The sequence below is a fragment of the Protopterus annectens genome, chromosome 12.part0 (assembly GCF_019279795.1).
Source record: "Protopterus annectens isolate FY-2018-M chromosome 12.part0, PAN1.0, whole genome shotgun sequence".
Classification (NCBI taxonomy): domain Eukaryota; kingdom Metazoa; phylum Chordata; order Ceratodontiformes; family Protopteridae; genus Protopterus; species Protopterus annectens.
In genome coordinates, this window is record NC_056746.1 from 274,586,326 (window position 1) to 274,604,852 (window position 18,527).

The 18,527-nt window shown below is 37.2% G+C and overlaps 1 protein-coding gene across 1 annotated transcript in view; it reads left to right on the forward strand.

Annotated features, from left to right (window-relative positions):
- Nucleotides 1-18,527, forward strand: part of LOC122816501 (coronin-7-like) — a 3,324,782-nt gene that overhangs the window by 2,950,681 nt on the left and 355,574 nt on the right. The window contains exon 11 of the mRNA XM_044089332.1: nt 7,480-7,537. Within this exon, the coding sequence (XP_043945267.1) occupies nt 7,480-7,537 (58 nt within the window). The remainder of the gene's footprint in view (nt 1-7,479; nt 7,538-18,527) is intronic.

Below are 18,527 nucleotides of genomic sequence, written 5' to 3' on the forward strand. Positions count from 1 at the left end.
AGAGGACAGAACATGTAGGAAAACTTGAGATTTTCTGCTGCACAAGAGAAACTGGAAGGAACAGACTATATCAAATTTATGAAAGCACAAATAAGCAATCAGACTGGTATTCCACAGCAGGAGTTGTTAACTGAAAAGGCACATTATATGTATGCTCCAAACCTGGCCATGAGAAAGCAGCCAAGACCTTTAATGATAAATTTGCAATACTGCCAGAGAAAGAGTTGATTCTGACAAAACTGTGGCAGAAGGACAAAGTATTTAAAGTTAGAGATAGTGGAGTGTTTGTGGAAAAGGATAATTTCCTGTACACCAGGCAGAAGAGAAGTAAATTTATTCCAGCAATCAGGGAATGTCAAGAGGCAGGTGTGAGATTCAAGCTGCTGTATCTAGCTTTCTTTAGAATATTTTCCTGGAGGGTCAAAGTAATTTTTGATGCAAAACATGCTAAGGATGAAATAGAAAAGTTTGTCCAACCAAAAGTGAACTATCAAACAGAAGGGGGCTTTGCTTCTTATTCTTCTAATAATAAAGATTGACTGATGCCAGAAACATGGCCTCAAGTTGAATACCAAAAAATGCATCATCATCCCCTTTGTGGAGAGTGACATCCCCACAAATTATCACATTAATAACAGCGTCCTAAGCACACAATCAGTTGTGAAGGATTTGGGCACCCAGGTTGATAGCAACCTAACTTTTGACCACCATGTTGCTTCCATTGTCCAGAAAGCTTTCTGCATGGCCAACTTCATAAGTAAGGGTATCTCATCCAGGGACAAGGAGGTCATAACATCCCTGTATTCTTCCTTTATAAGGCCCACTATTGAGTACAACACCCCTTTCAGCATGCACCTCACAAAGCACATGCAGCAGCTGAAGAAACAACAGAGGTTCCACGCCAGGAGAATCCAGGGCCTCAAACATCTCCCATACACAGATAGGCTTAAAACCCTGTCCCTCTACTCAGTTTCATACAGACTCTGTGTGGCATACAAAGCAATCTCAGACCCTGTCTTGATGGGACTGCTACATATCTGCAAGTCAAGCTCCACTTGAGTAACCCACAAGCGTGACCTCAACCTGGTGGGACAGATTTGTGTGGCAGAGACTTCCCCATCTGTGGAACAGACTCCCTGTCTGCATCATGCAGAGTACCTCATTATCCCTCTTTAAGAGCAACCAGGATAACTGGATGGGAAACAGAAAATACACCCATGGGATTCCACCTGCATCCCTGCTGGACAGGCGCATTAGGTGCTGACGTGTCTAAACATGTGCTTAACTCTTGGCTAGGCTTATAAGGGCCTCAGAGCAAATAGCCTAGCAACTTCCTATGATCCTATAAAGGTCATAGAGAGACTATGCCAGTGAAATTATTTCCAGTTTTCTAAAGGAAAATGCTTCAGAGACAGAGAAAAGCACAAGAGTTGAATAGAAGAAGCAGGAGTACATTGGAAATAAACCAGAGACTGCAGTTGGGAGATGGAGAACAACGGGAAGAAAACCAACAACTCAGAAATTAATGAATAAATGTGCAATTGCAAAGAATCAGTTCTACTTGTGAAATATGTGAGAACAAGAAAACCTGTAAATATTGGACTTTTTTGCAACTAAGTAAAAATTAATTTTGTTATTAACAGTTTTTTTTATAAAATATGACATATACTACATGTTTTATAGTAAAGTATTTTCAGTTATTTTTGTGTGGTATATGGATGCTAAAGTAAACAGATACCCATTTCCTTCCTCTTCCTTTCTTCTTGTTTAATTGTAAGAAATGTAGGCACTACAATGCAAAAAGAGAAGAAAGCCTGGAAAGAAGCAGGTTTAAGAAAATAGGCTGTAATCGTAGATTGTTGAGGTGAAGGAATAGTTGTAAAAGTATACAGAGCATGATACAAGTAAAATTGATATGCTTTTTCTTATTTTTGCATAGGGGAATGACTGAATTAAGGCCCTTTCCTTAATGTAATAAGTTTTATGGGGAAGCAAGTTAAGAAAAGAGCATTGAATGTAGTGAACAGTTTTCGTTTAGCCAATAGTTAGACTGCAACATGAGAAGCTTGTACCTGAAGGCAATTCTGTATCTGGTTCTCATGTTTCTATGGAGACAAGCTGACAAGGGATATTTTTCAGTGGCTAAAAGATGTTTTCTGAAAGCATTCACCTTGTTTTCTACATCTTGGAGAGGAATAAGAAACAACAAAAAACAGACAACACTTAGTGTAAGTAGAAGCAAAGTCTCTACCATGCATCTTAGCATGGATAATCTTCATTAGAGGTTAATTCAAGCCTGTGAGTGTAACTGTCAATCTGAGATGATTGTTCATATTAGGAGGGTTAGACTTCATTATTTGAAGATGTACATATTTTTGTGTGTTTGTATTAAATTAATAGGTTATAGGTTATGGTGGTATATATATATATATATATATATATATATATATATATATATATATATATATATATATATGGGGTTCCTGTCAGAACAACGAACGCTTGAAATGTCGAACGTCATATGGTCGACACCATACGATCGACATTTCAAGAGTTCGAAGTTTGAACTTAATGGTGCCATATGGTGCAGAATGGGAGAATTTCCCTTTTCTGCACTGAAGTGTGGTCTCGGAGATGGTATATTTAAGTAGGGGGGTGTGGGGGTGCAGCGGGGCTTGCCCCCCCTATTCCCACCATTAAGGCACCCCCACACCCCCCCCTATTCCCACCATTAAGGTATATTTTTCTTTTTTATTATTATTATATATTCGGTCTTTCAAACTTCGACCATATGTTTTCGAACATATGGTATTCAAAGTTTTAAAAGTTCAAATGTATAACATAGACCCTATATATATATATATTTTTTTTTTTTTTTTTTTTTTTTTTTTTTTTAGGGTTTTCATTAAAACAAAAAGTCTTGTAAAAGCTGACATGGGTTCAAATGGATATGAGAAGAAACAATTGTATTCAAGATCTACCTGCCAGATTTTACTGTATGCATGTAACACAAAAGCTGAAACTAGACATTTAAAAAAGCTGTTATATGTAACATGCGGTAATAACAGCTTCTTGCCATAATGGTAACACTTTCTATATTATAAAAAAGCCACAGGAACCAAGCCAGTAATCTGTAAAATTGTTTAAGCGCTTTTGTCTCAAAATAGAAACTTCATCAGAATATTGTAATACTGGCCCAACCCACCCTTGTATACATAACCCAATCATACAATTAGTGACATAATTTCCTCTGTCAAAAAATACATATAAATATATCCAAATTCATCCTGGAAGAAAGCTTGTAGTGGCTGTAATACCTAAAGATGATAAAGACCCATCAGATTCAGCTTAATACAGGCCCATTTTGATTCTAAACCATGCGTGTAAATTGTCTATAATGGCTAAAAGAATGGTAAAGTTGATGCCAAAATTGATAGACACGGATCAGTGTGGTTTTGGGGAGGGAAGGCAAACATTTGACAACATTAATAGAATGATTATCCAGAGGGAAGCAGAATGTAAGAAAATGCCACTGTTGTTGGTGGGTCTTGATGTAAAGAAAACATTCAACAGAGTAAGCTGGGATTATATGAGTTTGAGCAATGGAAGCATCTGCATTCCCTGACAAGATAGTAAGGTTAATTAGGAGAATATATGAAGTACTGGAGGCAGAAATGAGGGGGGGAGGTCCTCTCTGAAAAGTTCTGTTTGAGCAGGGGAACCAGGCAGGGGTGTCCGCTTTCCCCTTTGTTATTTGCATTATATTTAGAACCACTAGCAAAGAAAATAAGGGACCCAGAAATTCAAGGATATAATTGGTATGGTAATCAGGAAAAGCTGGCTTTATTTGCAGATTATATTATTTTTCTACCTGATAAAACCAGAAAAGGACATTTCAGTGTTGGGGAGCATTCTGAGTTCAAGTCTTTTGGGATATAAAATGAATGAAGATAGAACAAAGGAAGTAGCTGCAAACTATGTACCCATGTACAAACTGGTTCAGCAATACTCATATTTGTGGGAATACGATAAAATAAATACGTTGGAGTATAGATTAAAAATAATTCTGTAATTGCAGCTAAGGATATGTGGGAAGAGACTAAAATAATTCAAACACTGAGAAAGTAGAAGCTCTTTTTTATGGATATGTATGGCAAGATACAAGTAGTGAAAATGTTTTTAGTCCCTTTTGTTTTATGTACGGGTCAGGTATATTTTTATCAACCAGAGAAATTGTGATAGCAATTAATAAAGAGTTGAAGTATGTTATTTGGGAGAGGAAGAGGGCAAGAGTCAAGTGGGATAAGTTGATCCTTCCAATAGAAGGTGGTTTGGGATTACCTGGTTTGATGGGATATTTCAGAGCTACACATTTATGGTTCTTATACATAGCAGAACCAGAAAGCTGTAATTCAAAGTGGGAAGGGATGATAATGAAAAGTGGTGAAGCTCAAGAAACAAGGAGAGACCGGGATTTTACATGCAGATCCTTAAGGAGAATGACAATAACCATACAGAATGTTATATTCATGAAGTAGCAGAAAGTATTTTACGAACTAAGCCAACATGGGAAAGGAGAAAAGAGACCTTGAAATGGGGAATGGGAGGAGGCCAAGAATACATATGGAATGCAGGCTAGAGATTGCTTTCCTTGTCAAGGATTGATATCAGAGGCTAGGCAAAGAGAGAAGAATAGGGGGTTCTACATGGAAGCCCGGGACTGGTAGAACATTTAGTAGAATGTAGAACAGAAGCTGCTGTTAAAATGGGATAATTAGAAGGGCATATAACATATTGCATGATAACTATAGGAATCAGTCACTGAATGTTAGAAAGGATTGGGCAGAGACTGGACAAGCAATTCACAAAGAAACAATGGGAGGATATATGTATGGCTCCCAGTTATTCAACAAATTCTAGAAGATTTAGGATTTTTGCTTGGAAGTGTTTTCATAGGTATTTTTATACCCCAAGCAGACTTCAAAGAAATTTTCCTCAGATTGCAAACGTTGGAAGTGTGATTGTGAAGAAAGAGGTAATTGGTGCAGTGGTTAATGTTGTCACCTCACAGCAAGAGGTTCTCCAGTTTGATTCTCGGCTGGGGTGCCTTCTGTGTGGAGTCTGCATGTCCTCCCTGCATTTGTGTGGGTTTTCTCCAGATACTCAAGTTTCCTCCCACAGTACAAAGACGTGTCTGGAACGTTTCTCCATGCGCCTCCTCTGAAAATTGTGTCGTTCCAAGTCAGACTTTCACAGTAAACAAATGTTAAATAAATAAATAATAAATAAATCTGGAACATATTGCTTGAGAGTGTAATGATCTGGCATAAGATACTCTGCCAGAAATACTAGGTGAGCAAATTGGTGTAACTAAGGACATTATTTATTTATTTATTTTTTTTAGCTGTGATACAGAATCAGAATTCCCTAGACATAGTAAGGCTTTTGCTGAGTTATGTTCTGGTGGCTGCCAAAAAAGCAATTACTATTAAATGGAAATTAAAGTCTATGTCAGGAGAAGCAGCAGCAGCGGAGATAAAACAACTAAAAATAGGATGTCTAGAATAGGGTAGGAGCAAATTACACAGAAAAAAATGGGAATTGTGGGACAACGCATGCAGAATAATGTTGAATTATTGAGGTTTAAGGGAAGGCAGGAATTAAATGAGCCATGTAATGCTCTATATAGAAGATTATTTGCATCTGAAAATATGTCATCATGGTTTATTTTCATTTATATAAATGTATGATTGCCTATGTGATAAATGGTAATGCAGTAAAGATGAAGCTTATTTCAGTTTAAGATTTTAAGCAGAATTAAAATATTTCTCTTTCCTTTTTTGGTGAAAAGCTAGTTACTCACAGTTCCACACCTCTCCAAGTCTTGAATGAATGTAATGGACCAGGCAAGTGGAAAAACAGCATTAGACATGAGTGAACCTGACAGAAAAACACATTCAGTGCATCTTCTGGGTTAGATTATTCCAGTCAGAGTGCATGAATTGATAAATGTTTGAGTCAGGTACAGCAGAGAATGTGAGTGACCCCTACATAACAAGCTGGTATAATCTATAAAAGGCTCCTTTTTATAACATCTTGTGATAGTGTACAGATACTCAAATGGAGAACGAGCGATTGCCTGAGAAAACACTGAGCAGCATGAACAGCTTCTTTCTCTTGTTTAGTACTATGTAGCTGGAGGCAGACCAGGATATAGTTACACACGGTCTCTTCAGACTGTAGAGAGTGGACAGGTACTGAATAGTAGCCGTGCACCATAGCACTGTTTTACATTTGACAGCTTCAAGACATTAAGTTATTAGAGCCAAGCCAATGTCTGCAGACCTCTCAACCTCCTAGCACAAAAATCTGGACAAAGGCAAAAATAATAGGTGAACAAAGTCCCAAAATTAGGACACATTTTAAATATTGCTCATATAAACATAGAACATTGCTAGAATACAAGGTCTTGTGTTACCATGCATTTTTTAAGGATGTGAAGTATGAATCTCAAATGCCTTTCATTATTTAGTGAATTCATTCCTTACTGATTTACCACAAAACTCCAGAAAACCACAAATTTTATGAGGAACAAACCAAAAATATCAGTCAAAAATCTGGACATCTTGGAAAAATCTGAACAGTTGAGAGGTATGAATGTCTAATATTAGAAAGTACTTAATGGATGCATATTACTGTGTAGGAACAGCGGCACTTCCAAGGAAGTCAACGCACAACACCCTCTACAGTGATGATGTTACATATTATGTAATATGTACTGGGTGTGCTGCATTCTGACTGGTCCACCCTAATTACACATTGGCCCATTATCCTATAGAATAGACTAACTAATGCTGCTCTTTTTAAAAATGTAAATTATGGTACTCCATATATGGCATTAGGATGAAATAACAGTCTTTCTTAAATTGTTGGAAATGTATTTTTTTATTCCTCATCCCGTTACCAATAGTGCTATGTCTGTTGTGTATCACTGCTGCATTAGACATCAAGGATTAATGGATATTTGGTTGTAGACTCTCCCCTAATAGGGCTTCAGCTATAACCTGAGCATAACGGGCTAATAGGTGTGTCTCTTCTCAACAGTTATGAGGTAGATCTGCATAGATATAGGAAAAATAATCAACCTGAATCATTATCTGTGTAGACTAGGAATGTATGGTTGTTGGTCTGTGGTAGTCTGTGATAATTCACACTTTTTGTACAGTTGTTATTCATAAATTCTGAATTATTTTAAAGAAACAAGTCTTGAACATTCTTTATTCATTCCTAAATATTCATTTTAGGTAAAGAAATTATTGTCTCAAGTTGCATTGCTCACTTATAGCTGAGAGTTAGTCTTGATTTTATTGTGACATTTGTAATCAGTATTGTAGTTATTATTTATTGTTTATATTGCATTTCTGAACATAATCTGTATTCTTTTGTACTGTAAAAAATTATCTTTTTTTTATCTTTCAGGGGGATAATGTGCTATACTGCATTGAAGTGTGTGCATCTCCACCTTCTCTTAGTCAAGGTAGGTCAATCACATTATCTGCAATACTCAGGTATGTCAGCAATATGCAGCTCTCATTATTTTATATATTTCCTTATTCATGGACAGCTGTTGGTGGACAATTTGTAAGGTGACAAGTCTTGTAAGGGGCCAACTGTATACTTGTTTTGCAACTTTCTCTAGTGTTACAGTTGTAAAGTGCCTGATTATTTGACATGATTGAAATAAGCTGCTGTACAGAGCATCGTACATAGGTGTTATGTAATAATTTGGGTCTACTTCTAAATTTTGAAGTTTCAAAACATTAACTTTCTTATGGTTGAGACTATAAGATCAAAGTTTTGAAGCTTTGAACCTTTTAAATGGAGATCGCTGTATAGTGCGGAACAATATATTTAATGTTTTCCTTGCTGTAGTGCGATCTTGGAGTTGGTATATTTAATTAGCAGAGGGTGTGTGGGTGCAGGGGACCCCCCTGCAAAAATGTAAAAAAAAAAAAAAGAAAAAAGATTTGTTTTGTTTTTAATTTTTTTTAATTTAAATTTTGAATTTTTAAAATTTTGATCTTATGGTTTCAACCATAAGAAAGTCAGCATTTTGAAACTTCTAAATTTAGAAGTAGACCCGTGGATATATACATTTAAGATAGTAATGCATGGTGTTGGGGGTTAACATAATAAAGTGTTTACTCAGAGACACAAAGTTCAGGGGAAACTGGCTAGGCTTAAAATGTCCTGCAAGGGCAGCTTGCCTAGTACCTATCTATGAACAGTGGGTAGAATCCTTAGTTGCTGGGCTCAGAGTGTGTGGTTACCAGAAGAGTTTATCCACCAAATGATTCCCACAGCTGTAAAGATAATGATGGAAGAGACCAGTGATCTGTGAATATGCCTCAGCATTGCAGGAAGCTCCTGAAGGGCTGCTTTTTCTACTCATCACCTCTCGTGAAATTCTGCTGCATCCTTTTATTGATGTGAACTGCATTACTCTTTCTGGCAGATCATTACAGGGCACTGCCAGTCTCTGTTTAAGAATATAATTGCTTATACCCGATTCAAACTTCTTTTTATCTAACTCTCACGTGTGCCTTTTTCTTTCTCGTCTTGATGTCAGAATTCCACCTACCTGACTCTACTATACAATGAGGAGTAGTGTGGCTATTCAAAGCTTGAACTGCTGAAACATCTAATGGTAAGCCTAAGTATTTCAGTGGTATTAAAAATAACATTTTAAGGACTGTTGTAGTGGAGAGAAGGGGCAACACCCCATACACTTCCTTATCAAATGTTATCTTTATCAGCCAGCCACACATGGCTGTATGGGCCTTCAGTCTTATTAGTTCTTGTATTCAACCATATTATTCTGTATTCTTGAATTCTGGATTTAAAATACCTGAACAGATCTTTATTCTGAATCTATATGATATTCCTCAGCTCCTTTCCTCCTGTAAAATATATATAGTCCGTTCTCGTGACCTTTCTTCTTACACCAGTGTACCTGTCTTCCTTTACATACCCAATATTTCATCCTCTGCAAAGCATGCAGAACTTTGTGCGCTATGCTGGGTAATGCTTTACCTGAACCATGCAGAATGTTTTGCGCTATGCTGGGTGATGCTTTACCTGCATCATGCAGACCTTTTTGCGCTATGCTGGGTGATGCTTTACCTGCATCATGCAGACCTTTTTGCGCTATACTGGGTGATGCTTTACCTGCATCATGCAGACCTTTTTGCGCTATGCTGGGTGATGCTTTACCTGCATCATGCAGACCTTTTTGCGCTATTCTGGGTGATGCTTTACCTGCACCATGCAGAACTTTGTGCTATTCTAGGCAATGCTTTACCAGCAGAATGCTAGGACTATGTGCACTTTTCTGCAAAATGCTTTACCTCCACTATGCAGAACTAGATGCACTGTTCTGGGTGATGCTTTACCTGTACCATGCAGAACCATGTGCACTATTCTGAGTGATGCTTTACTTATTCTGGTAATGCTTTACCTGCACCATGCATAACATTGTGCACTATTCTGGGTGATAATTTATCTGCAGCAATCTGATAATTTATCTGCACCATGCAAAACCTTGTGCACTCTTCTGGGTGATGCTTTACCTTCACCATGCAGAACTTTTTCTGCTGTTCTGGGTGATGCTTTACCTTCACCATGCAGAACTTTTTGTGCTGTTCTGGGTGATGCTTTACCTTCACCATGCAGAACTTTTTGCGCTATTTTGGCTGATGCTTTACCTTCACCATGCACACTTTTTGCGCTATTCTGGCTGATACTTTACCTTCACCATGCAAAACCATGTGCACTATTCTGGGTGATGCTTTACTTATACTGGTAATGCTTTATCTGCACCATGTTTAACGTTGTGCACTATTCTGGGTGATTATTTACATGCACCATGCAAAACTGTGCACTATTGTGGGTGATATCTTGTCTGCACTAAGCAGAACCATGTGCACTATTTTGGGTGATGCTTTACTTATTCTGGTAATGTTTTACCTGCATCATGCATAGTATTGTGCAATATTCTGGGTGATGCTTTACCTGTACCATGCAGAATTTGTGTTGTTCTGGGTGATGCTTTACCTGTGCCATGCCAGGAGTATGTGTGCTTTTCTTGTAGATGGTTTACCTCCACCATGCAGAACCATGTGCACTCTTCTGGGTGCTGCTTTACTTATTCTGGTAATGCTTTACCTGCACCATGCATAGCATTGTGCACTATTCTGGGTGATGATTTACCTGCACCATGCAAAACTTTGTGTACTATTCTGGATGATGCTTTGTCTGCGCTGTGCAGAACCATGTGCACTATTCTAGGTGATGCTTTATGTGCACCCTGAACAGTACAAAAATGACCTCTGCTTTCTCTGAGTTCATCACATCACAGTATCTGGTTGACTTTTGCCGCAGCCTTTTTCAGTGTGCTGCACACATGAGTTTAGGCATAATAATTACTCTAAAGTGTTGTCTTTCTCAGTCTTTGCTATATATAGTTTCCTTAAGACTGTTCAACAAATCTTGCTCCTACAAGCCTGGTACATTGAATGAGCGTGAACTAGTAAATTAAATTAAATGTGGGAAACAAATCTCCACATCCTCATACAGGTTTATGGCATCTTCATGAGCCTGCCATTTGCAACTGCATTGTTGTGACCCCTCCCCAGACCTCCTATACTGTACTAGAGTCTGTTGAAGGGGCTGTACAGCTTTGATAGGTTTCTGCAAGCACTTAGCCAGCAGTACTGTTGGACACTTTATCAAGCAGGTTTGTCTTGTCGTTCCATGGCCACCGAGAGATTATTTTCCTTTTCTGTCCTGGGCACTGCTCCATCTGTCCCATTTTTGACATCCTCCTGTTTCATCCTATAACAGTGTACTGACCCTCATTCTTTGGCACTAATAGAAACATACTTGGTATCTTTCCTGCCCTTTGATTTCCATGTAGGAGATCTTACCTACTATGTTCAGTTACTCAGTCTCTGGTCGCTTTCATTCCATTGAAAACGGTACACCCATTTGCGATTCCACTCCACCCAGTCCATTTATTAAATCTTTTCCCTTAACCCTTATCTTTTATAAGCCTGTCTTCTTTTCTGTTCTAGCTTTTACTTTTCATTCTTCAACCAGTTCAGCTGTCTCATTATAATTTGCCCTCTTCATCATACCATGCACACTTTTTTAAACATTTTCTAATTTTAATTAACGTTTTTTACCCTTAGCTGTAGTTATTCTGCCTGCCTTTCCGAAAGGTACCTTAACTGCCTGTGAAAAGAAAAAAATCAACCCCATAAAATAATTGCAGGCCTTCCTTTTTTATCAAACTGCCCCTTAGGCAAAGTAATATCCAGTGCTGTCATTCTGCCTCTCCATTCCTTTCTTGTTTGTAAGACCATGCCCACTTTGTTAACCTTCACCATTTATGGTGTTCTCATCCTTGGTTTAGAGTGTGGTTTGTTAACACTTCCAGGAACTTTTACTCCTGATAAACCCTTGAAATGGTTACCTGCTAGTTTGTTTCTAGTAGACAGAACTGTTATTGTTACTACTTTTCTCATTCATCATCTCTGAATTTTTTGCTTATGAGATTGCCTGTAAGGGCTCCTTTTCACTCCATCCATCATTAGTCAGTAGTTAAGTTTCATCATTCCTCACCCAGTTGTCCTTAGATTACTTAGCAATTTATTTTGTCCTACCTTCCATTTGTATAGCCATCCTTCGCTTTTGTTTACACTCTCTTTCCTGTAAAGCATGCATCATGGTTCATCATATTCTGTTATTTTCTGCCTACAGTCCATGCTTCCATTAGTTGCTTTTGGTCCTTTATACCTGCCAAGAGTTTGGTCAGTTGTCGTGACCTTTGCCCATTCATTCCCTTTCCGGATAACCGACGGTCCCAATGCAGCTGTCATAGAGGCACACAGTAGGGCTTTTCTTCACTCTGCAGTGCAGCCATATTATTTCCTGAATACTAAATGACTACTCCATATGTTGGTGTGAAGTGACTGCAGCATGGGACCATCACTCATATCCCTCCCTTTGAGTGGACAACTCCCACTAGATCCCTGGTCTGTACTGGGTATACATTATCAGGAGACATGCCATGCAATATGCCCCTCATCCTCCTTGGGAAAGGGGATCAGGCATCTTTTCTTCACTTCTTTGCCTCCCTGGCTGGCATCTCCATTATACAGAGTGCTGTTTGCACCTTGATCTGTCGGGTCTTAGCCAGAGCTGCATCCCTGTATACTAGCTGTAATTCTATCTACAGTAAACTGCATGCATAGTAACCTTTTGTTTTTCTTGCAATCACCCTACCTCTGCTTTCTTCACTCCTCACAATTTAGTTTAAAGGTGCTGTGGTTTTAGCATAGCTCTCCAGTCTTGTTTTTGCACCTGTTTCTATCATTATATGTCTACATGTTGTTACTGGCATAAGCTTTTTGTTTCTTTCACATCTCCCCAGGCTTCCATTAGTTGAAAATATAAAAAGAAATCAGGTATACACTACCAAACTACGTTCCAGAAGAGGCAAGAAGATGCAGAGAAAACAAGGAATGTTCCACCACAGTGAAATAAAATTAAAACTTTAATAAATAAAATCAACTTATATCCTCAGAAACAGGACAAGTGCTTTCGGCAATATGCCTTCTTCAGATCCTGATTAACTAGTCCTGAGTATCCTGTTTTTAAAAACACAAACATCCAAATCACAATCCCAACATTGAAGTTAGATGACACATTAAAATCAAGAATGCAAATAAGCATAACTCGCCAGCTACTTGACTGTCCAGTCAGTCTTTGAGGATATAAACTTGACTCTACAACCAATTAAATCATTTCTTTTAGTCTCTTCCTCATACTTTCTCCATTAAGGAAGAATTTAGCTCAGATCGAGTCTTTCAACCAATATTAGGTATATACTAGCTAAGCCCCTCACCACCATCCAATACAAAGCAATTACTCGCTGCGGTAAACCAATGGAATTATGCTTTACCTACAGATCAGTCTGCTGATGAATCACATCTCTTTAGGAGTGGCAGGTTCATAAAATCGTCTTCAGTAAGGAAGACGTAACTCAAGATAGGTCTATAGACCAATGTTAGGCATATGCTAGCCAAGCCCTTCATCACCATCCAATAGAAAACAGAAACTCGCTGAATTAAACCAATGGGCTTCTACTCTGCCTACAGATCAGTATGCCGATAAATCACATCTCTGCAGGAGCGGCAAGTTCATAAAGCCTTTTACTGAGTTATAACTCTTTCATGCATAAACTGATACTGCATTTCCAACACTTTTCAGTTACTTCTCATGGTGCCTTAGGTCAAATTACGGTTTAACCTATTATGGATATCACTATTCATTTCATAGCAAATCGGCATAGAAAGCTCACATTAATAAACACAGTATATTCAAAGTAACATAGTTGTTGCTTTCCTTTCCTATCCATTCAATATGAAAGATTGTCATTAATAACCAATAGAAACCATTCCCAAACAAAGAATGGCATTATATTATGCAGTTAACAAGTGGTTTAAATTTCAGCACCTTATTTAAGGACTTAACATAGTGTATACACAACTTTCAGGAGAGCGGCAAGTTGAAAACATTTTCCGCATAATTATGACTCGTTCATTGACTTTATGCTGTTTATGACAAATTTGGTATTACCCACAGCTGTACTCTTGTAAAGGCTCTTATGGTTTATAATTAAACTTTCATAAAGCTCTTTGACTCAAGTTAATGACATTAGATGTCATGGTTCATGCTATTCTTTTTCTAGCCAATCAGCATACCAAATTCGGGTTGGCAACCAAAAGAAATCTTCCCCAGGCAAGGGAACTTTACATATTACTTCACTTCTAAACATATATTTCTTCACAAAAGTGGCATGTACATAATGCCACAAAAAACCTTATCATTCCTAGTCAGTCGTCTTAGGGGACTTTGCACTGTTTATACCAAATTTGATTTTCCCCACAGCTGTACTCTTATGAAGGCTGCTATGATTTATAGTTAAACTATCATAAAGCACCTTAACTCAGGTTAGGACATTAGATGCCATGGTTCGTGATATTGTTTTTATAGCCAATCAGCATACCAATTTCAGTTGGCAACCAATAGAAATCTTCCCCAGGCAAGTGAACTGTGTATTTTACTTTGCTTTTAAGCATGGACTTCTTCACAAAAAACGGCAAGTACATAATGCCACAAAGACCTTAGTTCATAAGACAGGACAGGATATAGTATCATGCTTTGTACTTTGTAAAATCACTTGGTGTCTACGATTTTATCTTTCAGGAGCCCTTGCAATCTGTCTCCAATCTGTGTCAAAAAAGCAGCAAGTTAATGGTGGTTTCCACATGATTATAACTCATTCATGAACTTTATACTATTTTTGGCAAATTCAATTCAATAATGATAGTTAATGCTATTCATTTCTTAGCCATTCGGCATATCAGATTCGCATTAGCAACCAATATAAACCTTAAACAAACAGGGGAGCTTTGTATGTTCGCTTTTATCCATGCATTTCTACATGAATGCAGCAAGTAAATAGTGCCACAAAAACCTAATTTTTCTTCCAGGGGCCTTTGCAATCTGTAGCTAAACCTTCACAAAGCACCTTATTTTCCATCATAAGATAACATGGTTAATGCTTTACATCTTCTAGCCAATTGGCATGTCACATTCACATTTATAACCAATAGGTGCCTTGTATACTACACTATTTATGCTCATAAATTTCTCTGAGAAGATGGCAAATGGAGAATGACACTAAGATCCTTATTCAACAATATACTGTAAAATAGAGTTCTTGATGATATTCATTCTACATCTATCAACATAAAGAATTCACAATTGCAACTAGCAAAAAACTTTTGCTAACACAATAAAATTTCAACTAGCATGGTTAGTGCTGTTCATCTCTTGACCAATCGGCATGACCAATTTACTTTCATAACCAGTAAGAACCATCCATAAACAAAGTCACTTCATATGGTACTTCACTTTTAACCATAAATGTCTACAAGAAAACGGCAGGTAAGTGATGCCTTCTACAAAGTTGTATTTCTTCCATGTGTTCCTGTTTGAATTAAACTTCATATTATCTTGCATAAAAACTTCCCTAATCAAAGGAATATGCCTACTGCTTCACTTTATTTGGAGCATATCTCCGAAAAAATGGCTGTTGATAATGCCATCTAAGGGGCTGCTCCACTTTATTGGGAGCATATCTCCGAAAAAATGGGTGTTGATAATGCAATCTAAGGGGCTGTAGTCCTTTAATAAATTCAATACTAGTTCTTATTGCGTCTTGACTTAAATTTATTCAGTACAGTGCTCCTGCTGGACCTCTAGGAGTATGTTCTTTTGTTTCCACGAAAAAACTTAACTGATTGTACAAGTCCAGAAATATGGTTACAACTACTCATTCTCTGATCAGTTAATAGTTATAATTCTCATGTGCAGCCAATTAAAAACGTTCATAGGAAAAGGTACAATGCCACTTCATGGAAGTAACGTTAGTTCACACACAAAACATTTCCCTTAGTGAAACTATGTTAGTTGTAGGATAGTTAGTACTTTTGAAAGAAATCTAGATATCTGCTCGATGACTCCCTTCATAAAACTGATTTCAATTTTTCACAGTGAAAATTGTCTTATCACTCCACACTTAGTAGTGAAAATTCACATTTAGGATGTAAATTAAATGTTCAGAGCTGCATGTTAGATGGCCAATAAATAAAGATTATATTATGATTGACTGAGTAGACCTATTTTTTAACACTTAATTGCCTTTCTTTCAAAAACTGTTTCAATGGTACGTGTCCATTTAGACCAGGTGGATGGTCTGCTCTCAAATTCATGATCCATTTGGCTTCTTCTGTTTCAGTTTTATTAACTAAATCCCCTTTCCTTGCAGTGGGTTCTATCTTTGCAATGATCATGAATGTAAATGAATGTGTAGTATTCACTTGGATATGGGTGTATAAAGCATTAATCTCCGTGTGATTTCTGATATCCGAATTACTATGTGATTTTGCTGAACGAGGTTACAAGATGGGCAAAATTAAGATGACTAAGGAGCAACCCATGACCATACAGGCGAAAAAGGGTAAACTATATAACTCAGCGTCTCATCAACCAAGCAACACTACTGAGGATTTGAATACCCCTGTCTATGAAGGTGAGAAGAATAGACAACTATCACTGAGAATTAATATTACCTATAGTAGTGATAATGCTGCAATATGTTCAGTGGTCAAGAAATACTGGCCTATTTTGACCTTGGATAGTAAACTAAAGGAAATAGTAGGAGAGGCTTTCTGCTTTACCTTTAAAAACAGGAAAATCTGAAAAGAATGTTATGTAGCAAGAACGGAGCAAGGTTGATCAATAGCAGATCTCCCCAAAGGATGGGTACTTATAGATGTGGAACATCTCAGCTCATTAATAATAACTTTATTATTCATCCAGCTACTGAGAAAGAGATTGGTGGCTATATTCATGGCTATGACAAAGCAAGAATGTTTTATATATATATATATATATATATATATATATATATATATATATATAGCCACATGTGATAAATGCTCAAGTTACTATATAGGAAAGACGAATAGGATGTTAAAGGAACATATATTTAAACATCAATCGGATATCAGAAATCACACAAAGACTAATGCTTTATTTGCTTCAAAAGTACTAAATATCCTACAACTAACATAGTTTCACTAAGGGAAATGTTTTGTGTGTGAAACGCATTGTTAAGTTATATGGACAATAATAGTACTAACGTTACTTCCATGAAGTGGCATCGTATATTTTCCTTTGAACGTTTTTAATTGGCTGCACATGAGAATTATAACTATTGATTGGTCAGAGAATGAGTAGTTGTAACCATATTTTTGGACATGTTCAATCAGTTAAGGTTTTTTGTGGAAACAAAAGAACATAATCCTAGAGGTCCAGCAGGAGCACTGTATTGGAGAAATTTAAGTCAAGACGCAATAAGAACTAGTATTGAATTTATTAAAGGACTGCAGCCCCTTAGATGGCATTATCAACACCCATTTTTGGACATATGCTCCCAATAAAGTGAAGCAGCCCTTTGGATGGCATTATCAACAGCCATTTTTTGGAGATATGCTCCCAATAAAGTGAAGCAGTAGGCATATTCCTTTGATTAGGAAAGTTTTTTTATGCGAGATAATATGAAGTTTAATTCAAATAGGGGCACATGGGACAGATACAACTTTGTAGAGGGCATCGCTTACCTGCCGTTTTCTTGTAGACACCTATGCTTAAAAGTGAAGTACCATATGAAGTGACTTTGTTTATGGATGGTTCTTATTGGTTATGAAAGTAAATTGGGCATGCTGATTGGTCAAAAGATGAACAGCACTAACCATGCTAGTTGAAATTTTATTGTGCTTGCAAAAGGTTTTGCTAATTGCAATTGTGAATTCCTTATGTCGATAGATGTAGAATGAATTTCATCAAGAATTCCATTTTAGAGTATATTGTTGAATAAGGATCTTAGTGGCATTCTCCGTCTTTGTCTGAATAAGAGAAATGTAAGAGCTTAAATGGTGTAGTACACAAGGCTCCTAATGGTTATAAATGTGAATGTGGCATGTCAATTGGCTAGAAGATGTAAAACATTAACCATGTTATCTTACTTATGATAGAAAATAAGGCGCTTTGTGAAAGTTTAGCTACAGATTGCAAAAGCCACTGGAAGAAAAATTAGGTTTTTGTGGCACTATTTACTTGCCGCATTCATGTAGAAATGCATGGATAAAAGCGAACTAACATACAAATCTCACCTTTTTGTGGAAGGTTTATATTGGTTGCTAATGTGAATCTGATATGCTGAATGTCTAAGAAATGAATAGCATTAACTATCATTATCGAATAGAATTTGCCAAAAATAGTATAAAGTTCATGAATGAGTTATAATCATGTGGAAAGCACCATTAACTAGCCGCTTTTTTGACACAGATTGGAGACAGATTGCAAGGGCTCCTGAAAGATAAAACAGTAGACACCAAGTGATTTTACAAAGTGTGATACTATATCCTGTCCTGTCTTATGAACTAAGGTCCTTGTGGCATTATGTACTTGCCGCTTTTGTGAAGAAGTCCATGCTTAAAAGCGAAGTAAAATACAAAGTTCACTTGTCTGGGGAAGATTTCTATTGGTTGCCAACCCGAAATTGGTATGCTGATTGGCTAGAAAAAGAATAGCATGAACCATGCCATCTAATGTCAATACATGAGTTAAGGCTCTTTATGATAGTTTAACTATAAATCATAGGAGCCTTCATAAGAGTACAGCTGTGGGTAAAATCGAATTTGTTATAAACAGCACAAAGCCCTTTAAGACGACTGACTAGGAATGATTGTGAACTAAGGTTTTTGTGGCATTATATACAAGCCGCTTTTGTGAAGAAATACATATTTAGAAGCAAAGTAATATGTAAAGTT